This window comes from Lepidothrix coronata, unplaced genomic scaffold (genome assembly GCF_001604755.1).
Source record: "Lepidothrix coronata isolate B3197 unplaced genomic scaffold, Lepidothrix_coronata-1.0 Scaffold6, whole genome shotgun sequence".
NCBI classification, from domain to species: domain Eukaryota; kingdom Metazoa; phylum Chordata; class Aves; order Passeriformes; family Pipridae; genus Lepidothrix; species Lepidothrix coronata.
Window position 1 is genome coordinate 10,723,698 of NW_016690186.1, and position 27,342 is coordinate 10,751,039.

The 27,342-nt window shown below is 37.8% G+C and overlaps 1 protein-coding gene across 2 annotated transcripts in view; it reads right to left on the reverse strand.

Annotated features, from left to right (window-relative positions):
- MYOM1 (myomesin 1) overlaps positions 1-27,342 on the reverse strand; it is a 75,581-nt gene that overhangs the window by 28,201 nt on the left and 20,038 nt on the right. The window contains exons 6-22 of one of the 2 annotated variants that reach the window (XM_017831332.1): positions 23,668-23,760; positions 22,668-22,756; positions 22,484-22,543; positions 20,757-20,921; positions 20,025-20,186; positions 16,428-16,569; positions 14,136-14,335; positions 12,476-12,532; positions 11,988-12,112; positions 10,266-10,449; positions 9,118-9,292; positions 6,741-6,862; positions 5,484-5,804; positions 3,722-3,918; positions 2,837-2,963; positions 2,001-2,185; positions 870-984 (exon numbers count right to left, since the gene is read on the reverse strand). In XM_017831332.1, the coding sequence (XP_017686821.1) occupies positions 870-984; positions 2,001-2,185; positions 2,837-2,963; positions 3,722-3,918; positions 5,484-5,804; positions 6,741-6,862; positions 9,118-9,292; positions 10,266-10,449; positions 11,988-12,112; positions 12,476-12,532; positions 14,136-14,335; positions 16,428-16,569; positions 20,025-20,186; positions 20,757-20,921; positions 22,484-22,543; positions 22,668-22,756; positions 23,668-23,760 (2,519 nt within the window). The remainder of the gene's footprint in view (positions 1-869; positions 985-2,000; positions 2,186-2,836; positions 2,964-3,721; positions 3,919-5,483; positions 5,805-6,740; positions 6,863-9,117; positions 9,293-10,265; positions 10,450-11,987; positions 12,113-12,475; positions 12,533-14,135; positions 14,336-16,427; positions 16,570-20,024; positions 20,187-20,756; positions 20,922-22,483; positions 22,544-22,667; positions 22,757-23,667; positions 23,761-27,342) is intronic. The other variant, XM_017831325.1, reaches the window with a different exon arrangement.

Here is a 27,342-nt window from a genome sequence, read left to right on the forward strand (position 1 = left end):
GAACTTGTCAGAGGAAAAGAGTGTGTACAGTGGATCCAGGTTGGGTTGTACTCCTGTACTTTCTTACATCATACTAACCTTATACTAGATTTGGTTAAAATATCTGGGAATTTGTTCTTGCACCTCATAGAACTCTGCACTTCTAAAATCTATAGATGAATAAGCCACAAGCCCATACTTGTGTTTTCTGTTAGGGACTTTGTGACAAAAAAAGTTGTTGTCTCTGACCAAAGTCACCTAAGTTACTTGTATAGCTAAATGGAACCCAGCAGTTTCCTGAAGTTCCAGGTATGGAGGTTCTGCCTTTGCACTGGTTCCTGCGTTTTTTTCTGGCGTTACGGACATGATGGAGCCAGCCTTTGAGGATGACTCCAGCAAACAGTTGCACTTGAATTCCTACTGAAAGTGGTCTCGAAAGTGACTTCATTGTGCTTTTAAAGCCTTTATTTTAAAGACCAAGGGAAAAAAATAATTTCTTTTACCCTTTCCTGAGGCACATTACTCACAAAAAGGAGAATGATAAAGCATAAACAATGAGTTTATTATAGGAAGGGCAAAATCTACATCTGTAGTTTATTGTTTGGTTGAACTGATTTTAGTGGGTCCTCTGCTTATTTATCTATAGATACATGCAAATCTTAACACTTTATTGTATCTTTATATTCCTGAGCCTGTAGTTACGGTAAGAAAATCAGTTCTGACCTTAAAATATACCAGACAAGAAACTAACCCTCAACTCATATCTTGCTTTGTAAAAAAGCTTGACCTGAGAGAAGTGAGGCTGTTGGCATGTAGCTTGCAGGTGAACACATCACACAAACAGGAACCTGTGTAAATATGATGAAAAAGAGGAAGTATTTCTAACAAACCTGGTCGTGTTTCAGCTAAAACAGCATCCGTGACATCTGATGGTTTCCCAACACCAGCCTGGTTTGTTGCCCGCACACGAAACACGTAACTCACACCTTGTGTTAGGCCATCGATCTGGAGGAACCAAATATACACACACAATGGGTTGCAAAAGACTGATTTTAATTTCATGCTTATAAAGATCAGTCTGGATACTTGGCAATTATATTTCCTTTCTTGTTTTGTTTCATTGATATTCCAGCTATCTCTTTTTTTTTTTTTCAATTCCAGAGTGACATGACTAATCTGTATGACTTACTCCTTCCCTGTGTGCACAGCTAACATTCAGACAGCGTCATTACTGTCATTGACTTTTTTGCAAAAGGAGCATTGGTTTTGGAACAGGGTGTTTTCAACTCTTGTACATTGACCTCTGAAACATCACCCTCTTTTACTGCAGATAAATGCTGACTTTTAAAAATGAAATTATCAGGGTAATAAGTGTCAGCCACACCTATTTAGAAACAGGAGGGCATTTAATTGTACAGATTTAGTTGTCGTGACTTGAGGAATTATACTGACATTATAACACCTGTGAATACTCCTTTAAAATATACATGAAAGGATCATGTTTTAAAGCGAGTTGTCTTTCAAATACTCTGAAAAGCATACAAATAGCAAACCTACTTCAGATGTATCTCTAGAACTGAGATACTGATGTTCCCTTATTTAAAAGCCATTCCACAAAATTATGTAGCATAATAGTGCAAAAAGCTTGAGTTTAACTTGTTGTGAAATGTGAAGAGAGGGTACTTGCAAGAGAAGAATCACTTGCTACATTATCAAAGCATCTGGTTTTGTATAGTGATACCCTTTGAGCCAGCAAATGCTACGGATGCCTCCTGTGTTACAAGGATGGTATTTGGTTTTAGCAGTGCTTTCTTTTATTTTTAGGCTTGTCATACCAGTTTGTGTTCCGAGTTACCATCTTGTCTGTCTATACAGCTGTTACATGTGTGTATTATTGGCCCAATATAACTTACTAAGTATTCCATTTAGTGGATCCATGATCAGCACAGGATGATGCTACTGAAGACTGACTTCCTCAGGGTTATACTGTTATACCAATATTTGAATCTTTGGCTATTTACCTTCAAGTATTTCTTTTGAAGTGGCTTCTTATTGACACTTTTCCAGCGTTCCTCCTTTGCTTCAGTTTCCTTCATATCAACATAATAACCAACTATGGGACTACGGCCAGTATAAACTGGTTCCTTCCACAGTAAAACCAGAGAGTCCTTCCTAACTTCTGTGCATTTGACATCATGGGGTGGCCCTGAAAGGTAAAGTTGGAGTTGTGACATCAAAATAAATTTGAAAGGGACTAATGCATAAGATTTCAGAGATCAAAACCAGACACACATGGTGTACCCAGAACTGACAAAACATGCAGCTCCTCTGTATCATATCTAGACCTGATGTAAATGCAACCTATGCCAATTAAAAAGACTGGTCCAAAAATCAATCTGATTGGCTGAGACTGGTATCTTGATCAAATATTCATGAACCTACAAAATTGACAAATAACCTTCAAACTCTGGGAAATAAGTTAATTATTAAACCAATGTCCTGCTTGTGTAAAGGGATCTGGCCTTGAAGTGATACATTTACACAAGGGTTACAAGACCTCATTCTTCTCTGCCTTGTACCTTAGGCAGGTATTTATGTCTACTATTTAAACTAGAAAGCAGAGTGGCAGACACAGTAGAGGAACAAGAAGGAAAGATAAAAAAAAAATAGGCTGCTTGCAAAATGCTACTGATAAAAGGAATTACGTAATGCATCATTGTAAAGGTACTAAATCAAAGTGATGGAGATTCAAGCCTGGGCATGAACTTCAGGGCCCCATTGGCTCCTTTGCAAACTGACTGCATTGAGGACTTAGATCAGAGAGCACCCTTGGGCTGTGTCCCACTCAGGATCCTACCAGGTACAGCAATGGTCCACTCTTCACATTTGAAGGGCTTGCTGGGTTGGGAGGGTGTTCCAACCCCAGCCAGGTTAGCAGCAGCCACCTGGAATTGGTACACCATGTTTTCCTTCAGGTTTTCTATCTGCAGGATCAATAAGATGGTACTTATTAACTTTGTATTGAATCTTTAGAAGAAAGTCACAATAGCAATTATTGAATGCATGAGCATGCTTTTAAGTGTGCCTGAAGATGGAAGCATTATTGATAGCTTAAGATGCTAACTTGTCTTTTCCTCTGATCAGTGATGGAGTATATTTGAGTGGTCTTAGCACATTCAAATTGTAACCCTCTTTTCCTATTGATAGACACTTTAATAGTCAGGGAGGAAACAGGGTATTGCTCAACAATCATCTTAGTCTGCCTCATGGTACAGAGCAAGTTCACTTAAGGCAAGAGTTGTCCTCACAGTGGGGTGAAACTCAGTCCTGGCATTGCTTTTCATTTCTAAAGCAGCTCAACAAGGTTGTAGCTAGCACTGCCTCTAAATTGGGTCAAGAACTGATCACAAAAAGCAGCTGGCACAGGGCTGGTTCCAGCACCAGCAATCACTGGGGTATGTCCACCAAACCCAGTAGGAATGCCATTTCTTGTGAGGGCCTGACTTACAAATCAGACTATGTCAGTGAATTTACACACAACAGTTGGTGCTAGACTAATAGGTAAGTGTACAAACAATTTTGCAGGGAAGTTTAACAGAGCTAAATAAATTTATCATCATGGATTTAAAACCCTCTGAACAGCTATCTATACACTGAATCAGAATTCAACCCAACGTGTCTTTGAGATTTGTTTTGGAAATACTGTCCGTACCCCCAGCAATAACAGAAGGTAATCTCTTACCCTGTATGCTCTCTCAGTAACAGCCTTAATGTTGGCCTCCTTCCACTTTCCAGGAACTCCATCAACCACTTCACAATAGTTCACATAGTAGCCAGTAATTTCAGTTCCACCAGTGACCTTAGGTTCTTTCCATCCCAATACCATCGAGTCACGAACACTCTCGAGTACCACGATGTCATAAGGTTGAGATGGAGCAGCTGTTTCAATGTAAATAACACATAATTAGGAAGTAATATTTCAATTGCCAGACTGGCTTTCACTTACCATATTCAGGTGGCTCCTATCCCGCGTTTCCTAATTAGGACAATATTTATGCGCTCAAGGTAAGTTTCTGGAGCTGGAATAAGAAATGCAGGATAAAAGCTTCCACAACCGAAATGCAGAAGTCCAAACTGCATAGGAATTACTTTGCAGGATCCCCTGCTTTTGAAGCAAGCTGATGCATAGTGAAAGAATGTGTTGCAATTGCAGCTCTGATGCAAGTGATCAGGACTCACTTTAATATTGTGAAAAATGAGGAATGGAAACTATCATTACAGGAAAAGTAAAAAAAAATTGGAGATGCAATGATTTGTTTTCTTTTGCAGGAACCAAACCTTTTTTCACACATACAATATGCATTGTAGTTACTTTTCTTTTTTAAATAGTCTCGCATTCTTCTCTCCCAAGAATGGACTTTGTTTCTTTTTTCTTTTTAATTTTTACACTGTGTAAATTTTATCATTGCACCCATCACATAAGCTTACCTTAGTGGAAGACAGTGTGATCATAGGCACTGTAGACTGACCAGAAATGGAACATGTCTGTTACTTCAACTTACATTAAAAAATGCATGGCATAATCCTCCATCTTAGATTTTTTTATAATAATGCAGAAATCATTCACTTAATCCCAACCCAACTTCTTATATTTCTTCTGTATCTAGTGGAGAAATGGTTGCCTGCATCCAGTATGTTATGCACAAGTGAAAAGTCCTACTTGTGACCCCTAAGTCCTACTTTGGATGGAAATCGCACATCATATATGTTTCCTTTTGTCTTCAATGTTTTATATCGGTGTCATATAGCCCCAGGTGCCTTCTGTTCAACATTTTGCACAAGCTTTTTGAGTCTCATTTCAGAGGCCTGGGGAGGAGTTCAGTTCATTGACTGGGTACCAGGATGAAATTCAAGCCCCACATTTCTTGGGCACAAGGGGTGTCTAGGTGCTGAAAACATAAAACATGATTTTGTACACGTGCCTATAACTTTATAGGTTTTCCTCCTTACATATTGCTATCAGTCAGAGATAGAACACAACATTCAGAGTGTGTCAGAGATAAGCTGTAGCTTAGGCATAAATCCACAAAGGGTCTTCATATATCCTAACAGAACACAGATTTTCATGCTTACTGTAGTAATCAGATTTTGTTTTCTGTCCACATATATAACCCAGGGACTAGGTAACCAGACTCCTAACAAATTACTGAAGCGATCTAGAAATAATATAGTAACTTGGATACATGAAAATGTAGTCAAACAAGCCATTAAATTACTAAACATATTTATATGTTTCACTTTCAGTAGCCACTGAATTTGTAAAGTGGTCTCCAATACCATTATATACATAATGATCTTAATGGAGAGTTGAGCACATAATTGATGGGCCTGATGAAGGATGCATCACCGTAGAGCATATTCGCTTGAAGTGCGGATGAACAGAGGTTACAGCAGTCTGAAGTGGATGTACCAAAGTGAAATCTATTTATTTTATTAGTTCTCACCTGTATCTTTCTTCTTTCTGACTTTTTCCACTGTCAAAAGATCCTCGGGTCGAGACTTACTTGCCTGCTTAGCAGCAACTTTTTGTGGTGCAGGTGCATCCTTAACCATTTCTCTCATGTTACAATGTCCTGTACTCCCCAGTTTGTCACAGCTACTGAGTAGTGTGTCTCTATTAAATTTAGCGTTGCATTTTAGCAAAGCATCTGTGTCAAAGATAGGCTGGGAGGTCTCATGCACGCCTTCCCAGCTGGTAGTGTGGTCTGTTAGTCCACCAGCTTTACCACTCAGTTCAGGACACACACCATGAAGCAATCCTCCCCCTATAATTGCCAGAAAACAGCAAAGACATTTTGGATTAGAATACATTCTTTTTACTTCATTTAGTCAGCAGAATTAAGAAATACATACAGCAAAAAATACAGCCAAAATATGACAAATGACTGGGTTTATGCACAAAATGTTAAGCTTGAATTCACAAAAATTTGAAATGAGTAGAATACCTCTCAGCCTGCTCACAAATAATGCTTTTTTTAATAATATCTAGTTTTCAGAGCAGAAAAAAAAAGATGGAATGTTAATAGTATTCTTAATTCGCTACAATTATTTTAGTATTAGATCTTCCAGGTCACATTTCTGATCCTTTCAAGATGATCTCAGAAAATTGCCTTGGGCCACATCTCTTTGCTCTAAGGTTGAGAGGTATGCAGTTTTGATGAAAATGAGAGTGAGGATGTTGCAGACATGCAATTCATTCTAGCCCAATGATCTCATTAATCTTTATGGATTAGTTCAGGCGGTGGCAAACAGAAATAATCCATCAGCAAAGGGAGAACACACAGGGTTATAGAAGGTTTACAAAAGACACATTGCACTGATTACTGGGTTTAGGTATGGAAAAAAATTTCTTAGAAACTGACTGTATATAGGATGGTGTGCATTAGAGGTGATATACCAGATTACAGAATCAGAATGACATTCCATTTTCCAGGATACCTATGAAGTGAACTTGACAGTGCCCTCATACAGTGGTTCACAAGAAACACCTGAAGAAGACTGGACAGTGAAGGTGAACAGTCTACAAGAGTGCAGTGACTGTGAAACTATGGCTGTGAGACCATAGGATCTATGGATAAATTATTATTTGTGGACAACATCGTAAAACAAAATGATTAGTTACAAATAATTGCTGAAAACTTCTTTACTTCATTAAACCCCAACATATATACCAATGAAAAAAGCAATGGAAAATGGCTTACCAATGGCTGCTTTCACCTCTATAGGCTCTGAATCCTGTGAAAATTCACTGAGCCCTGCTGCATTAACAGCTCTGACTCTGAAAATGTACTTCTCACCATTGCTGAGCCCATGGCAAATGAATCTAAAACAAATCAGTAAAGGAATACTTAGGAAGTATTATAAAGAAAAGGAAAATCCTAAGGGGGAACAGAAAATATTTCTTCCATAAATTTTATTCTGGTTTCTGAAAACCAAGAATAAATCATGACCCCAGCCCCTTATATGAAGGTCAGAGAATGCAAAAGGTATCTAAGCACCTCGTTTACCTAACAGAGATAATGTTTAAACTCATGTCTCTTTAGACATACCATTTACCAACACTCTTTCTTTCTTAAGAATGCACAAGTTTTTGTGTTACCACAGGGTATACTTTACTTCTGCTAGTATATAAAATCCATACTTCCCAATAGAAAAATGTGAAAATCTGCAGAGGTAAGGTCTATATTTGCTTCTTGTGGGATATTTTCATTACATAAGTAAAAGACACATGTAACACAAGCTCCCGTAAATCACTTCCAACCATAAATGGAAAATTGCACTGTTCAAAAAAGTTACAGGGCATTTTACAAGAGTTAAATGATTTTTTAATTTCACTTTCTTGCTTCTACACATGGCACAATAATCTAAGCCAGATGAATTCTTTTATTTGAATAGGTTTTTTACTAGATTACTTAATTGTCACATTAAAAACACCCTCCTAAATTTTCTCTGGTGTCCACCCTGAAAACACAAAATTTCCCAAGACAGGAATAATTTATTTAGGAATAGACTGTGGTTTGGAAATTTAAACTTTTTATTTAAAATAACATTTATTTTTCAATACGTATTTTGTTTTATTGCATGTGACCTTTATTTCATTCTACTAATTTATAATGTCATGTCTTGTACTACCAACACTGACATCATGCAATGATGTATGAAGCAAATATAATGTGGAAAACAAAATCAAAGTTTTATTTTAGGGGAAAAAGTAAAACCTGTATCAAAATTTTCAGAGCTGAATTTTCCCTACCCATTCTACTAGACTTCTCCAAATCATTTGCTTTCACAAGGATGGGTGCAGAAAACAAATTTCAAAAGATCAAAATATTCTTCCTAATGCAAACTATGAAGTACAGCTAATGCTTTGAGATTGACTCAACCAGAAAAACCAAGAGTTAACAGAAAGCCTGTGCCTGACTGCATCATACATTATATCACAGTGACTAAAAATGCAGTGATAGAAACCTATGTAGTGTAGTTATATCACAATATGTATTAACTCAGAAAAATATTTTTATTTCTAAGGTGAATAAAGATCACATTTCATATTTTACAGTAAGCAAACAGCACAAAACTTCACCAATACTTGATATAGCTATAATACAAATCATGGAAGTATATAATGAAAGTATATAGTATTGACACATAGATCTGTTGCAATATAAATGCACAAAGCAGAAACTGTTTTACTTGTGCGCAAAAGCAAAACACACACAAGAAAGTAGGGTTTAGGTACTTTTGATATACTAAGCATTTACAATGCTTTTCTAAAAAAAAAGCTAGTCCAAGAGTATTTAGGAGATCCTTATTTTAATAAGGGTTGTCATGGATAGCCATTACAAGTAAGCATAGACAGTCATAACAAGCAGGGACTACCTCTGTATTGACATCAATCCACTTGAGACAAAGTTCTGCAATTATTCCTTCAGACTGAAGATTATATCCTTATTCAAGTAAACCCAAATCTGATTTAACTTATGAAGTCTTAAATCTTGATTATTTTTTCTGACTAGAAACCAAGCTACATATCATTAAGAAATGTTTGTATCCAATATATGAATGTTCATTAATATCTTGATTTTATGGCAAGTGAAAAAGCAATTAGAAAGTAATATTGTTAGTATGATATAGTTCATATGCCCTCCTGACAGTCTAGATACACAGTCCAGACATGTTTACAGCAGTCTTCCAAAACAAAGAACTTTGCTTCCAAACATTATTCAGTTTAGTTTTCCACATTTGTAACTCCAGTCATTCCTCACTGTACTGTTTCTTGTCAAACTGTACAACAGTAGAACTAGTGAGCTACTTCTCTTTTCTTCACTAGCATGTCCATGTTTTTTCCCCCTTGCCTAATTGTTTCTAATTTAAGGTAGATTATAATTTCTTTTTGGACAAGACTCACACTTTGAAGTATGCTTTTATAACTTCTTATGAGTTTCACCTACAAGACTGATTCCAACCTTCTGGCTACCACAGAGAGACTACCTCTACTATTGTTAATGACTGGAAAGCACATATATCCAGTAGGTCAGAAACTGGTTACCATAATTTTCATGCTTTAAAATTCATTACCTTGTGCCTTTCACTGGATTGTTGTTACACGGTTCCCAACGACCAGATCCCTCTACACTTGACTCAATGTAGTACCCAACTAGCTCCTTGGCATCTGGGGGCTCTGTCCAGGTGACAACAACTGAGGTGTCTGTATTCCTAGTTGGCATAATACGGCCAGGAGCTTTGGGAATATCTATGGGAGAGAAGCAGAAATACATTAGTGACCAGCCAGTCAAGATTTACAAATAAAATAAGAGCGACATTCTATTCTTGATTATATTAGCATGACTAGTACCTTCAAAAAACTTCTCTGATTTAAGGATAGGACAGGATTAGTAGGCTCAAGCCTTTGGCAGTGAGATTCCTCATTTCTCCATTGTCTATGATTCAGGGCATTTCCCTCAAATTATATTTCGTTTATTCCCTTGTACTGAATATCTGCACCAGAGATGTGATTTGGAGCCTCCTAAAAGGTAATATGTGTTAGGTGCACATTGAAGAATTGTGGAGTCCATAGGTAAGCCAGAAACCGATGCCCTTGTTAACTAGCCAAGTGCATCTGTAGTGCTATTCAAGGAGACATTTTATTCTTCTTAAAAAATGTAACTCACATTCATCAAAGTGCTCCAAGAACTCAACATGAAGCAAACAGAGACCATCTGGGAACTGGATTGAAATCTGCATTGCTGTTTGGAAACAAATTGCTAATGTAGGTGTAGCTACTGAAGTTTTTCTGTGTTGAATATCTCGGCTCCTCTTCCAGTGAAAAAAGTCTCTTCATTCATGTAAGTATTAAATTCTTCATTTTTGTTTAATTTGGCAAACAAGGAAGATTGAACTCTGCTGGTGTCTGGGCTTATTTGCATTTAAGACTCTAAGTAAAACAAAACATTTTTGTACTTCCTTGAGTTTTCATTTTCTTTTGCTATTTGCAGTCTTTGAAGTTCTTGGCATCGTTATTTTCCTTGGTTTGCATCTGCCATTTGACTATACATTAAAGGTTGAACAACCAAACCAAAATTATTTTAGTTAAAGGGAATAAATCATTCAGTACTTTTCATACTTGAATTATTTTCTGGGCAGCTATCTGCCTACAGACAAAACAATTACATCAAAACTGAAAAGTTACCATGGAGGTAATTTAATACATATGATCACACACTTACCAAGTTTGTCATCCACTACAGTGGCTTCAGTTGCTTCTGAGGGTTCACCAATTCCAGCCGAATTGCAACAGCGAACTCGGAAGCAGTAGGATTTGCCTTCAGACAAATCAAAAACTGCAAAGCGAGGAGACTTCACAGGGATCTCAGTGTTCACCCTTTGCCAGTCCTCTGTGCCGGCAACGCACTGTAGACAATCCCAGAAACCACGTTCAGAACAAAAGCTTCTGAAAGCTCAGTGTCTAACCCAACAAGGCTTTCTACCCAGACCACTAAATGCATGTCTGCTGTGGAAAACAGGGAAACACATCCCCTTTTTTTTGCCTTTCATAGGTTGAGCATATTTCAAAGATTATGAATCTGCCAGATGTCCACCTACTCCAGAAAACTTACATAAAAGTTTACCAGTTTTTATATATCAAAGCTAAACTCCTCTCCATCACAACTGTATCCAGTTTGGACCACTTTCAAAATAAGTTCTGCAGATATTCAGCATCATGTAAAAAGCAAAACTCTACATTGCTGCATTGCTTACAAATCTGCTTGTGTCACTCTTAATATTTTTGATGTGGCTTCCAGAATAAGGAGTCTTACCCTCATCAGGATCTGACCCTCATTTTCCAGAAAAAAATTAACACGTGCAATTAATTTGTAAATTGTTTTTATTTCTGTGGCTAGAAACTCTACATATCATGATCACTTATACTATTAATACTAGTGATTAATTTTTCACTGTGATTTACATTAAGTATAAATTCAAGTAATGGTTCTGGTTTCTGAAGAATTCAAATTCTGAGGAGAATGTTCTCTATCTGACATTAGTGCTGAGTACTCAGCAGGCAATCAGTTATTATTTCATATATGGAAACTGAAAATTCATATGTTCACCCTCTCTAAGGCTTGTTGCTAAGTGAAATTCATTTATTTAGACCAGATTTTGTACAAGAGATGAAAAAACACAAAATTGGAAGATATTTATGTCTCCCTTGATGCCACCTCTAGCCTGATAGAGAAAAGCATTGATAAAAAAGTTTATGAGCCATGACATACAAGTAAAAAGGGTGATGGGGTGAAGAATTTTCTAGGCTAGCAGCCATGAAGAAACACCTCAGGAAAGCTGAACACTGAAATTAAAACTGATTCTGTTCTAGAAAATCAGAAAAGAAATTTTTGTCATCTTTGTTGAGTTGGTGAAGCAAATGGAAAGTTAATGTAGAGGATAAATATGAAAAGGCAGCTGGAAGAGAAACTGCTGATGCCAAGAAACTCTTGCAGAATGCTTCCATCCAGAGTGTCCTACTAGACAAGCTTTGTTTATACGAATTTTATGTATATATTTTATATATCATATATATATATATATGAGATACATATATATAAGCATGTGACTTTGCTCTGTGTTTTCTCATTATAGAGGGAGTTTGTCAGTCCGTCTACTCCAAGGGAGGTGAATAACGCAATTCACAAAAGAATATTACAGTTTGTGACACAATCTGAATCTGCAGATTGTGTTTTCTGTACTGTATTTCTGTTTGTATTTCTCTTCTTTCTTCTCTTCTTAGTTTATTTTAACCTACAGTTTAACAATTATCTTGATGAAGTTCTAGTTCTGGCCCTGGTTTGAAAGTCTAAGACAGAAATGAAAATTAACTAGAAGTCCAGAAGAGATGGCAAAACAAGTGTAAAAGATTTCCACAGCAAAATTTTGATTTTGTCCAATTTTACCTTTTCCACAAAGTACATGATACCCTCATGGCCCCTCTGTCCAGGAGGTTTCCAGCTAAGCACAACATAGTTCTTGGTGGCTTCAATAACTTGGAGGTCTGTAGGGGGACCTGGAACAACACCCTCTGAAGAACAGAATAAGAAATTAATATTTAATTCCTTTATACTTGTATCAGAATTGGTGCTATAATCAAAATATAGGAGTATTAATATACCTTGCCACCTGATATTTTTTAAAAACTTAGAGTTAGAAATCATCTAAATGTCAATTTCAAATGTCCTTCTTTTAATTCTAAGCATGGTTTTTATTGGGTCCTGAATAATGAAACCTTGTCTCAACAATCAAGTCATGAATTATTTAAGGTCGAGTGACTCTCAGAACAACGAACTTTGGGTGCTTGCCAAAGTCCACAGAACTCACTCAGAATTCTCCTAATTAGTCAGCCAGTTTCACATTAGACTTTTATAGGCAAAAGGACTGTGTTTACCTGCAGGTTCTTCCTCAGTCACAATAATCTGTCCAGTCCAAGGAGCAGAAGGGTGACCTGAAAAAATGCCAAAGGTATCATGGAAATGGGAGACTTCAGGAACTTTTGAAACAATGAGAAAACTGACTCTTGTGGTTCGAAAGTGACATTTGCAAGATCCCTGTGAGCTCTGGTTTTAGTTAATGCTGTGACTCTTGCTCATGTAGCAAGCTTGTTACCCACGGTAGTTGCAAGCTTATCAGCTTGAATATTGAGAGCAGCTCACTAATTAACATAGCTAGAAAATTTAATCCACCGATTCCTTCCTGAAATGTCACTGAAGTCTCCTAGGTGACAAGCAGAGCTATTTGGCTCCCTTCATCGTTTTCAGAGAATAATTTCAACTTTATTTTCTCTCCTCTATTCCTTTGGTTTAACAGCTCACTTATTAAAAGAACAGCCAAATTCCTACAGGCTGTTTTTTGTCTCTTTTTAACCACTTTCCTTCATATTACCAGCTTTTAAATCACAGGTCACAGTCACAAACGGAAATGTCTCAACCTGACTCAACACATCCACTTGATATAATTTGGGTGGCTCTCTCAGCGCCTCTACATTATCATATTATTGCAGTTATGCATTCAGCTATCACCCAGGTCAATGCACTTTCAGAGATAATTTTTATGAACACTGTTCTCCACCTCCACATTGCTCACCCTACTGATCTGTTTTGGAGATGTGAGCAGAGAGGGAGCCGATGGGGAGAAAAGGTTGTGAAGGATGAGGAGATATAATGGAAATAGGTCAACAAAACCAGACTTTATCTCCTGAGAAAGCTTCTATGCTGCCTACTGAGAAGAAAAGGCCTCCCCCCGACTTAGGGTTTCACAAATATGACTGAGTGCAATGTTTCCTGGCAGTGCCAAACCTCTTTCCTCTGGCCTTTTGTTTTTATCTTGAATGGGAACCTAGATTATCTGGCTGCATCACATACAAGCTGCGACCATGGGATCCCTGTAGCTTTGCATACAATACCCCTTCACATTCAACCATTTAAATTATATATGTTCAGAAATATGCAGAAATAGATTATGAATGGAAGTAGAAGTTGATTTTAGGCATATGATTGTGGCACATGGGTAGAGAGGTGGATTTGGAAGCAAAATGTCTGAGACATTGTGAGGCCACAGGAGAGATATCCTTGACTTGTAAAATGCTAACTTTAAAGTAGAAAGTCTGGGATCTGTGTGGCCATCCTGGTATTGTGCTGATGTTATTGCAAGACTTTGATTGTCACACGAGCACAGAATCAGCCACCCTTGTCTGTGTCTCAGAGAGACTATTCACAGGATCTGTTCAGCTATTTTGTTGGCTGAACAAAAGTAAGTCTCTCTAGCTCTCCTGTGCCTTTTTCCCCCTCTTCCTGCAAGTTTGGAGCACAGCACTGCAGCCAGCCAAAGCCATTTCAGCAGATAGAGTACTGAGTGCAAAGAGCACCGAGATGATTTCTTCTTGGCAAAGCTGTCTCCAAAGAATATTTTGGTTTAGCATTGCTCCCTCTAGTGGGATTTCAAAGGTGTCTGAGTTGATAGTCATAATTTTAAAAAATTTTTTCTTTTTTTTTTTTAATGAGTTGTGACTTCTTAAGCCTCACAAGCAAACTGCAAAAAGCACATCTTACTTCTAAGCCTGGCTCTGTCTGCAGGATCCAGAGCAGCCACGGGCTCTGACACCCGGGACGGTAGGCTGACACCAGCTTTGTTCACCGCTCGGACTCGGAAAATGTAGGAACGGCCTTCAATCAGACCAGTGACAGGAAAACGAGCAAACTTCACGGGATTCTCATTGCACTGGGTCCAGTGGGCGGTGCCGACCTCACACCTGAAAAATACAAACAGCAAGAGCAGTGATGGGAAGGGAAAAACACAAACTTGGGGCACCCACACGCCTTTGCATCTTCGCCATCTATTTGTGTTGATTGTCTGGTCCACACAAGTTTCCACAGCAGCTTTATATACTGCTGACATCAAAGCAGCTGCACCAAGGCATCGGGGCTGACTATAGTCTGAGTACGCACTGAATCCCTCTCAGCTGCAGCCCTTCTTTCCTGAACTGAAGAGGGACAGGATCAGAACTCACTTCACTGCTTAAACCCTCCAAAGTATGCTTAGGGAGTGTCAGCTTTAGCATACTTAAAGGGACAAGAAACACCTGTCTCTCTTGCAGTTGCCAGAAGGTGACTAGTTCATCTTTCCTGCACAGTGCTGCACTGTACATACTGCAAAATGCTGGGCTTCTCAGGGTGCAGAGACCTCCGTTGTGAGTTCTGAGACCAGCACAGCACAGAGATGACTGTGAACAGGGTTAAAGTTGGGCACTTAGCCATACCCTGCTTCAGAAACCGCTGAGGCTGCCAAGGGAGCCTGTGGTGTGCTGGCTGCAGTCACTGCAATGACAAGACCCAGCATGGTGGTGCTGGTCACACAGCTGTGAAGCTTCACACATGTCAGTAGGCTGGTTTCTGGCAGAACGAAGAGATAACCAGCAGCCACTTCAGCTCAGAGAGCCAGGAGGAGCCTGTGGTAATGGCTTCCCAGTACCTAGCAATGTGGTCAGCAGGAACATGGCCCTGTAGCTTGGGAAAGACTTTTTATTGCTGATGAGATATCTACCAAAGCAGATGTTACAGTTTCTACCCAGATTTCTTGGTACGTGCAAGCATCTCTTGTTGAAAGAACTGTTACCGTCCTGCTCAGGGCAGTTTTTTGGTTCTGGTTTCTGTTTGGGCGAGGGATGCCCAAACTTTGCCTTTAGCCTTAGCACAGATCAATCCTGTTGACTTGGACCACCCACTCACTCTACAAGGCAGTTAGGGGCTACCCTGGATGAATATTTGGGTACCTAAATGCCTTTTGTGGGATCAAACACTGGAGAGCAGCAACACAGCTTTGAATTTAGGAGAAAATGCAGAATAGAGGAGGTGAACACAAGAGAAAAAGCAAAATGCCATTTGTGTTGGAGTTACTCTCAGTGCTAACATCTTTAATAGACTAATTTTAAAATGAGATATTATTGTTCAGAGTCTAGTCCTGTCTTTTGTTCAGGATTTTTCAATGAATGTTAAAGAGCTCTAGCTTCTGCCTAATGCAGCACAGTTACAGCAGCAATTGACACTCAAAAGTTAGCAAAAAGTTATATTTGAATGTTAGATTTATTTCAAAAAGCAATGTCCTCTTTTTAGAGATAGATACTGTAATATACATAATGTAAGTACGTACAATAGCATAATACATGCATCTGAAACTCCATATTACTAATGATGTATTGTGTTACTGAAATTCAAACAAATATTACCAGCACTGAAGATTATTGTAAGTCTCAAAATGCTGACTGAATTTCTTAGATCCCATGTTTCTACACTCCTACCACTGTGTATATGTGGAGGTTTGGAGATTTCATATTTTTTAAAATTATTTCCAATTCTTATTGTTACAGAGACAAACAAGTAAGCATGATTTGCATGAAGCTTGTGAATCTAAGAGCTTAGATAACAACAGCATATAAAAAAGAAATCCAAGTCCCTTTGAGATAATATTTTGTTTTCTGGTATGTAGTAACTACTAGGAAAGAGACAGGAGAGCTGTGTTACAAAAGGAAACACATTTGCCTGATGAAAGAGCAGATACTATAAGCTCCCAAACACTGCAAAATCCCGAGGCCTCTCAAGCTTACAGGAAGCAGCAAGGGCTGAGCTATGCAGCATCTCACGGTTCAATGAAGCAAGATGTGATTATTTCCATGAAAGTTAGATCAGGCCTAGCCAATCTAAAATAAAAAAAGTAATTTCTTCTGGCCAGCAAAAAGAATGAAAATAACAAATGACTATTTTATCTCATGTTTTTCAGTGTGCATTTAGTTTTTCAAGTTAGAATGAGCAGCAATATGAATTCTCCAGTCCAGCGTGCTCACTGACCTGTCAATGAAATATCCAAGGATGGGGTTTCCTCCATCGACAGCGGGTTGCTTCCAGGAGACAATGACATAATCTTTGTTGGCATCTAAGCACTTCACATCCAGTGGTGCACCAGGGGCTCCAGGGATTTCAGCATCAGCATCTGTGAGGATGGAGGAATATGTTTCCAAATGTGAACCATGGTTCTTTCACAATTATTAATCTTTAAGGACCTAAATATGTTCCTACTGAGTCAAAAAAAAAAAAAAAAGAAAAAGAAAAAAAGAAGTTCCATTACTGGCTTAAAAAATATTTGCTTTTATATTGTCAGTGTTTTTCTAGGTTTTGGTTTTCTCTTTGCCACATTTACAAATGCTTAATATGTTACAGCACACTGTAAATGTAATTCACCTAGGTATTTTAAATAAAATTAGTACCATGCATTCTGGTTAGGGAGCTGCCAGAGACACAGCTGAACTAAAAACTTGGCAGACTGCCCCTCACAGCCAGGCAATAGATGAATCAGAAGTATTCACCCATTGGATGTAACAACATCAAATTAAATATTTTATCTCTACTCGTAGTCCTTCATTGTCTGATTTTGGTTAGCTGTGAACTGCAAAGGTATCAAAACCTTTTGAAGTTTAATTATATTACATATTATCACTATGGAATATAACCTTCATAAGGATGAGCATATTTTTTCTTTCAAGTGTTTATCACAAATCTGGGACTGCTCGTGTCAAAGGGCCTTGACTTCAACATCAGCTTCAGGACATATCTTATCTAAAACTTTAAAAAACAGAGCACAGTGCTGGGCACTGGGGAATTTTACTGTTTACACAGTCTGCTTTGTGAAATGGTGTAATTTTCATGTAGAGAAAAAGAACCTTTGCAGGAAGATTGTGTGAAAGACTTTCAAATCAGAGAGGTTGTTTCTCTGCAGAATAACATCAATTTGTACAATTACATGTTGCTATTTTCAAGATCTGTTGTGAGCTACTTCAAAAGAAGACCTGACTAAATGTATATACCTGAATAAACAATATTTTGCTAATAAATATTTTTCATACATTCCCTCTAAACCTGAGACTTTTTAAAAAGTTTTAATATTACAAGGCATTACAGGACTTTGTATTACAATATAAAGTAATCACTATTTTTCGTGCTTTTGGCTTTCAGGAAAAAAAGTGCCTTATAAGAGTATTTAACATGCTTCATTAAGTAAAACAATAGTTTTCCTAAAAAAAAATCCACAAAACCAAACATGCTTTACAGTGTGCCTTCTCTTATATACAGAGATGCATCACACAGAGCTTTTGAAACTGCACTGAGTTTGCCAAGTCCAGGTTCTAATTACAGGAAACTCAATGCATTTTTAAAAGTGACCATGTACAGAGTAAACAATCCAGTTAACAACACAAAATACTAAGAACATTAAGAGTAATAACAACATGTCTTCAGTGATCTCTTTACAAAAGGCTTTAATTGCCCGTATTTACCACTTGACTGAACATGAGACAACACAGCTTCTTTCCAAGACAGACTGGGAAATAGCTGGGACAACCAGCATTGCTGATCAGCTTCTGGAGGACTAGGATTTCATCCCTGATGTCTTGCTGACAAATGATGACCTGCAGCCATGGCAGAGGAGTCACACATGCTCTCAAAGCCCATCTGAAGACCTAACTTTTTGAGCCTGATCACTGCTTTGCTCCCTTCTATCAACGCATGGAGATTTCTAAGTGTGACACAAAAAGACAACGGCTCAAGATAAAATACCACAGCTAGCCATTTTAGAGCAAATTTGTCTACAGTTTAGTAGAAGCAGTGAGGAATATACTAGCCAACCAAGGCTGTGGGGACCACTTAAATAGAAATGTAGAATATGATTAATCTAATTAGAATTTGGCAAACACGTCCATTGGCTAGTAAGATACTCTAGTGAAAGGGGTAGTGGGTTCACACTCAGGTCACACCTGCATCACTAGAAGATGTAACAGGATTGAGAGTGATCATTTATTTATATGGCAGCAGAATGTAAAACAAAGATAGACAAGTCGCATTTCTTGTCACAGATGCTCATTTCAATAGCCTCTTCAGGTGCTGAAAATGTCTGCTTCAGTCATATTTTCTGAGCTGTTATCTCACACAGCTCTGATGGACTTAACAACACAGAGCCATTCTGGGCATGGTCTCAGAGCCAAGAATTTCCAGAGCCTTTTGAATTAGCACTACACACTTCAGCTGCTCTTAGCAGCTGGGATAGATATAGAATCAGCACACAACCTGATAGCAATGGCTCCTTTTAAAGAAATAATTCTCAATAGAAATCTGATGAAGTCTTTCATGATACAAGCAAACAACACTCAGAAAAATGATATTTTTATTCTACACGTTGCTGCACTACTTTAGAGAATCATAGAATGGTTGAGATTGGCAGACAGCTCCAGAGACTGCCTAGTTTGTCCGCTGGCTCAAAGCAGAGTCAGCTAGAGCTGGTTGCTCAGAGCCATGTCAAATCAGGGTTTGGGTGTCTCCAAGGATTGAGACTCCCCAGTCAGTCTGGGTAATGTGTTCCAGTTTTCAACCACCCTCACAGTAAAAAAAAAAAAAAGTGTGGAGCTTTTTATGTTTATATGAGCTTCCCTTATTTGAACTTCTGTCCATTTCCTCTTGTCCTGGCACTGAGCATCACTGAAAAGAACCTGTCTCTGTCTTCTTTACTCCCCTCCATCAGGTACATAATGTGGATAAGCTCCTCCTAAGATCTCTCTTCTCCATGCTGAACAGTCCCAGCTCTCTCAGCCTTTCCTCATGTCAGAGATGCTCCAAGCTCTAAATCACCTTCATAGCCCTTCACTGGACTCAGTCCAGTGAGTCCATGCCTCTTTCGTATTGAGGGTCCGAGAACTGGATCCAGCATTTCAGATAAGTCTCACCAGTGCTGAGTAGAGGGGAAGGATCACCTACCCAGCCTACTGGCAATGCTCTTCCTACTGCAGCTCAGGATGCCACTGCCTTTCTTCGTGACAAAGGCACATGTTCACCTTGTTGTCCACCAGGATCTTTTCTGAAAAGCAGCTTTTGAGCCAGTCAGACACCAGCCTACACTGCTGCACGAAACTAAGCTTCGCCAGGTGCAGACCTTTGTGTTTCCATTCCACTGAACGGATTTTCCCTGCACTGTGCATTAGAGACAATCCCTCAAATGGCACATAGAATCTTGATAAAAATAGTGCAGTTTAGCTAGAAGTGAGATTGTTACAAAAATGCATTTTTTATGTTGCTTTTTCCTCCTTATGACTTATGTTCAATACTCTTCACCAGCTGAAAGTGAGAAGTAGTAGTGAAGTTACATCAATACCTAAATTTCCTTCTCAGAATGCCAATGGAGTTTAGAATTCTGGCATGTGACACTAAAGCACGAGATAAGTATTGAATTTTTTACAGAGATAACTGCTGGGAACAGTAATGCTAGAATCTATTAATAGAAAATAATTATTCTCTTTTTAGTGAGGAGGGGAAAAAAAAAAGCACTCAAATATCTGAGACTGATTTTGCCAGCATGTTTTCGTCAGTTCTGTAGTGAGTTTTGTTCACAAGACATTATCCTACCTCGAACAAAGACATAACCACTGTACTCTTCATAGTACTCCCCCATTGCCACTCGTAGGGTGTAAAGACCTTCATCTTCCTTGTTTGCATGAGTCAACGTTAATGAAGCTCGCTCCCCGCTCCACTGCATCTGGACCCATTTGGATGGTGTAATAAGAACACCTAGGAATTAGAGAATTTCATTATGAGAATGAGCTGAATCTATGGAGGAGTAAATTCTGAATACAGAGAATCTATTTGAATAGATTGGAAATACACAAGAGACCATTATTATTAGACGACTTTCTGACTTTGAACAAAATCACAGCTAATTCTGCTCTCATGAAAATTTTGTCTTCAATTTCAAAGCGTAACTTCAGAGAGCAACGGGATTTTTTATCAGCTGTTGCACAACATACATGTGCAACTACTTAAGAAATGTCTTGGCATATATATAAATAGTATATGGACTTTGTAGATGGGCCATATAGCTGCTGGATCTGATTGAAATGCTTCTAATTTAGAATTTTTTATGAAGAAAAAATTCGTAGAAGGCATTTCCACAGTGCCTTACCAGTTTTCTTTGGTTTCACATCAAAATGCTAAATTTTGAAACAATTTTAGTTGAAAAGAGAAAATATTACTGTTGGAAAAATTGAGAAAGTGATGATAGAATCATAACATTCACATATGATGAAATAAGTAAAGATTTACATGAAAGAAGTTTATAGTTCTATTGTCAAATATTCTCACCATTTCTGTACCATTCAATGTCTGGTTTGAAGCGCTTGATATCAGGATTGATGACAACTGTGCAGCCCAGACTCATTGTCTCTCCTTCTCTCCCAAAGGCTACATCAAACTTGTCGACAAAGCTGATTTCAAACCTGGAAGCATAGCCATAAGGGGTAATGGCAACTGTATAAAGGGAAAAAAAATAATCTGGCTGTTTACTTTGTCTTTCCTTTTGTGACAAGAGTAGGAAGAAAAAGTACTCAGTGATTATGAATACAGTCTCAGCTAAAGTTTAAATTATAAATAGGAACAATATATATATTGTCATCATCTTCAGGGTAATTGCAGTGTTAAATAGTCCAAGCCCTTTCTATCAGAAAAAATCAACTATTCCTTTATTCATACAACTCTAGTTCTTACAGATAGCTAATTTTATCAGGGAGAGACTCCTGCAGAATTTCATTTCAGAATTTTCAAAATTTCAGATCTATGTGTTTTATCATCAGGTTTGTTTTACAACTTAAAAAGTCTTCTACTTATGATTAATTTTTTGTTCAAGTCAAGTTGATCTTTAGCCTATATCGTTCTTCTCTTTTCCTTTTTAACTCCTTGCTCTGTCTCAAAGCAGTCATGTGTCCGCTCAGCCTTTATTTTTATAAGATAAATAAACCCTGTGGGGGGCTACTAATATAAAATGAACTCTCCAATCCCCAAGGCATTCAGGTGGTCTGTTTCTGTATTTGCTCCTGAATCCATCTTTTCTGATGCTGTATGTCCCAGGTTGTGCAGTTTTTCAAACAGAATATCCTTTGTGCCTTACACTTGTGCTATACATACATGGTACAGGGCCTTACATGTTTCTTTTTGAAAACAACTCAGCTGATAAAACCTAAGGCCACATTTGCCTTTTACACAACTGATGGAAGCTGTGATCAGTCTTCCTGTGATCAATGGATATATGCAAATCGCCATCTTTCTTTCCCATAACCAAGGGATAGATCCTAAATTACATTGGAAATGTATAGCATTATATTTTGTAATGTGGCACATAATCTTGTCTCTATTATTTCAGAGCTTTGGCATGTAAATGCCAGCTAGTATGCCTTTGTAGCATCTCTCTGATTCTATTTGTGCTGCAGCAATAAAAGAAAAGTCCAGAAGTGTCATCTGTCAAGCCTTTCCTGGGGTCCCTAGTGCTCTTCATCCACATGGCATACATGGGTAGATTGTCTTGTCATCATAGAAGCATCTATGCAATACTGTAAATAACATCAAAATGCCAGGTTCTCAGGTAAAACAAACTACAATTTTTACCTTCTCATATCCAAAATAGCCAAAATGGGTTCTGGATATTTGATCTTTTCTGTGTATTTCCCCAACTAATGGAATCACATAGGCAGCAGACAAAAATAATTAAATCATCTACTCTGCTTAGGCACATGCACCCCCTAGCTTTTTTCCCAGGCCATGTTTTACATTTTGCAAAAGATGAAGTGTCTCTCTCGTTGACAGATTTTATTTCACAGTGATGTACAACATTAACAAGATGTTTCTTATATGAGCCAATATACCTAAAAAGCAATGCCATTCCCCTACTGGTGAGACATCTGAAATTGTAGGGCTCAGGACCTTTATAAATCAGACCTGCTTCCTTTTAAAATAATGTTACTAAATATTCTGCTTAATCATGTGTCATGATGTCACAACTATAAATGGAAGTGTCAAACAAACATATTGTAACTTACATGGAGACATGGAAAGGTTTCCACCATGCAAAAGACTTGCATCAATTTCTCCTTTGTACCCTACATGGAAAAAGACAAATCCAGTCACTATCACCAAGAGGTAAAGGCTCTCTGAGCCTCAAAACCAAAACTGGTAATATACATCTTAACAAAAAGAACTTGAAGGAAATATTTTGCAACCTACTCTTTACCACGAGGGAAGCATAAACTGAAACTTCTCCTTTAACATTCATAGCAGAGGCCCTATACTGGGCAGTGTCGTCAAATTCACATCTGAAATTATAGAAATGATTAGGCAGAGCACACATTTACTCCTTCTTATAGCCTCTCCTATGTTTTAGATTAAGACAACTCTCAGAAATCTGGGTAGAATCTGTAAAGTAAAAGCTTGGGAGACAGATACGCTGGACACTGGATTGACTGCAACCATTAAGTTTTTTCCACTGTTAAAACCCAGGGTTTGAAATAAATGTCTCTTTTCAAATATCACTTACGTATTTGCAATTGAGAATACAGCACAAGCAGGGTGAACTATGTGATAATATTTATCTCTAATTTACTGTCTCCTAATAGAGTGAAGAGAGTGTGCAAGCTGTAGAAATGGTAGATTTCGTAAAATATTTTCAAAGGGCCCCTAGCAGTATATAAATTGCCAAATCTAGATTGTTGCTGATAGGGTCTCATATTGTCAATGTTTTCAGTGAAAAGTAACTGCAAAAATTTCCCATTTGGAGGGTGAGTACTGTTAAAGATCTTCCTTGTGTATAAGTGAGGACATCTCGGTTCTGTTCCTCATTTCAGTAAGAACTATGAACTTTGCTGTTTTTGAAAAACAGGTAACTCACGTATTTTTACCCTTAGCTGAATTTTTTTTCATGTTTAACTGCACTCATCAAGCAGACAAGTGGGAAAAATAATCACAAATGTCCCACATGTTTCTGACTCAGCCATGAAGAGGATATCCAGGTAACTCAGGTAAATTACATATCCTCCGTTGAGGTAAACCAGAACTTCTTCAACCTTTAGGAGACAGCATTAGCCTTAGCTGATATTTCTGATACCTCTGATACCACCTTACTTTGTATCTCTTACATGCCCAAGAGATATATTCACATTTTGCAGGTCTCAATCCATAGCAACGTTTCAGCATAAGGTGTTTGTTAAATTATCTAGTATTGCCTTACGTGGTAATCTCCAGTGAGTGCAGTCCATATCGGCTTTCAATGATATACTTGCCAGGGTGAGCCTGTACATCAATGGGCACGTTGTTTTTGTACCTATGGAGAAGCAAAGAAAGAGTATGTCACAAAGAGAAGGGTGTAATTATATACTTTAAAAATTGAAGTGCTTGATATTTGAAATAGAACATCAGTTTCTGCATGGGAAGACTACTTCAGAAGTGTAGCCTCTGGTTTTGTTTTCCAAATAAAAGGAGAAAATAGTCTTTAGTGAGATGAAAATCAGTTTATATTACCATGAATTTCATGTTACTACTTGTAAAGGAAAGGAGAATTCACGAGCAACACCTCAGAGTTTTGTAAATTGCAAACAACGAAAATTCTGTAGCATTCTTACTTACTAGGTATCATACACATTTTGTTTGGTTTGCATATTTGATCTACTTTTAAAGCCTCCATATTCACAAAAATGTCAGCTAAAAAGTTAGCTTTTTTTTTTGCTTGCGTAGCTAACGTAACAGAAGTCCTGATGGGGTTAGGCTGGTATACAGTATGAGTGTTTTCTGGTACGGGAATATCTTCAGGATGGAAAAGTTTACTGTTCAAAATTCCCAATAAATAATTTGAAGGAATGAATTGATCAGTACTGATCAGTAGTGAGCTGGTACTGCTAATTTCAGAATTTGTATAAACAGCTTGAGACTCTCTCTGTGAGAATTCAGTGGTTCATGGTAAGTTCTTCCTCACCATTTGTTGCAAAAAATGTTGCCCATTCTGGACAATACATGGGATATTCAAGTAAATGTTTGAGTGAATCCCATCTTAAGCAAGTAAGTATTCCACTGGTAATATGGAATAAACTGGCAATAGAAGTCTAATAAATTACACACTGAATTGTATTCAGTACATTTGGGATTTATTTAAGGTCTATAAAGAAAAAATGTTTCCTAGGAGAGTGCCCTATTTTAGCTTTCCCTGTTCTCCATAGGGTACATATATGAAGAAAGTGGAACAATAAATGGTGATAGATAAAAGTATCTTCATCTCTTACTTTGACATAGCTTAAATAAATCTTTCTCCTCATAAGAGATAACCAGATAAAGAGCTTTGCTTCTTTATTTCAGATTTTAAATTTTAAATCTCTCATGACTTTCAGTCAGAAAAGGGAACTGGTCTGATATCAGTGGCTTGTCCCACTTCACCAAACAAATCAGTAATCAGCAATTTTATTTTTTCAACAATATTATTAGTTTATCTCAAGTTCAAGCTATATCTGCAACAAATCTGAAAATTGTCTTTCAGCACTGTCAGTGCTATGAAATAAAGAATATTTCCCCGGCTAAAAATATTTAGACATAGTAATATATTGGGATTTTTTCACTTGCCGAAGTCAGCAAGGAACATAAACCCTAATGATTTTTATCCCGATCTTCTTCTCAGCAAAATGTCTATGAAAAGGGACTCAATGCAGGGCAATACTCTCTATTCTGAACATCAATCAGTTGCAGAGATACCTGACCTCAGTACAGATCTCCTACTCTATTATCCTGGCTTAGACGAAGAATAATACGTGGGTTCAGCAAGAGTAATCCATTCCTCACCACTCTTCACCTCATTTGTGAGGTGGTGCCCCCCTGAGACTGATCTGCCTGGGAACACCTGGGAGCCTTTACATTCCATCCAGTGTGTCAAATAGTTTAGAAAATAGAATAGTGCCATCAGTTCCTAATATTTTCCGGGGAATATGAAATTCTGGAAAACAGGACTTGACTCCAAAATCTCTTTAACTTTTCTCCAAAGGGCTGGGCAACGCTTGGATCCTATTGGCAGTAAAGTTGTTTGGTAGTAAGGGGTGCTGTGCAGAAATTAGCTTTAACTGGTCATGCCAGCAGCAAGAAGACTTTCCCTTCTTTTTCTTCATTATCAAGTTAGTAAAAAATAATTGCTTCAATTTTGGCTTATTTATATTCATCTATGGGAAGAATGGGGCTCATGTGTTAGAAGGACCTCTTGTTATTTCTGGAAACGTGAATTCCAGAATAGCCAGGTCATTAGCTAATGTTGTACTGCAGCCTCCCACTGTCATTAGGCATTGATAGTTTATGCTTTCTGCTGCTGGTTTCAAATGTCCTGGGTTTTCCATATGCTTTTTTTTTCCAAGGCAGTCAGAACAGCTGCATCAGGCAGTAAGATTTTCTTTAGAGAAAGTTCATGAAGCTTTATAGTTTTTAGGCACAGCATGAAAAGGTCTTCTTTGCTTATACAAAGAACAACTACTTAGAATACTGGACTGACATTTTGCTAGAAATGCTGAATGAAAGCTGACAGATCCAGATCAGCACTTTTCCATATCTCAGAGCAAAGACACCTGCTGAAATGGATGTGAGCTCTTTTTTTCCATTAGTAGCCTGTGGCAAACTGAAATCCCTTTGGATTTGTAAAACGTTGTATTAATTTCAACCATCCACATTTAGCACTCAGATGAAAGGCTGGTTCACAGTGAGAGCACAGGCAGACAGCTGAAGGCTTGGTTTAATCGTGTCAGGTTTTGGGAATAAGGTGAATCTCAAGCAAAGTGAAAATGACCCAGCTCTCATGTTCTTGGGTAGGATTCAGATTACAGAGCTGGATTACAGCCATGAGCATAGCTGACCATTTCTTATGTCCAGCTGAGACCAGATCCCAAGGGTTTGTCTGGAATCCTCTTCAGGAGGAATGTCAACACAGGACACTCGCATCCTTACATGACAGGAAAAATGACTCCATGCAGAACCTGGCTACTGGTCATCAGAGTCCATGGAGAGAGATCAAGTGAATTTGTGGATATCAGCTCTGGCCTATTAATGTACCTCTCAGTAGCATTTTTTGTCAAACTCTGAGATTAAAGTTTTTAAGACTTAAATAAATGCAGAGTCCCTTAAGCAATTCAAGTAGCAAATCGCAAAATATGAGTATTATGTAACATCATGACATAGTAGATGTTTTCTGTTGTCTCCACAAATACAAGTTCTGTAGGACCTACTCGTATTAATGCTGAATACAGGCTTTATCTTTGTTAATTTAAAAAACACATGAATACATTTTATACACAAATTCTTGAAGAGTTTTTTTAACTAAATAATGAACATCATATCTCATTTTATGTCTGAAAAAAAAGTTATTACTTATTATCCTAACAACTTGATGATATATATGTACCATGAAAGAGGTAAGAAAGATCAGCTCAATGGATAGTGAGACAATAAAACTTCACAAGTCACTGTTAATCAAGCTAAATTCAATTATAGTCAGGGTAAACTTTAACTCAAAAGTCAAATTAGACCTTCAGCTATGACTAAGGAAGGTATTTTTGGTTTATTACAGCAAAGATTTAGTACAAAGACCATTCAAGTGAATAGAAAGTTTCCAATAGCTTTCAGAATATTTGGATGGTTCCAGTTCTATCTGAAGTCTTTGATTTCAAAAACGATGATGTGTCTGCTATGAACACATCATCATCATTGAGATTTCATATCATCATCATGAGATTTCAGTTTCATAGAGATTCAGTACTACAGCTGCTCAGTAGCCAAGGAGCTTGCTCTTGACCGAAGCCTGCTTTAACGCTTCAGGGACGTTAACATCATTTGTAGACTAAACAGAAATATTTGGAAAACATTCTTAAAGACAGTATGATAAATT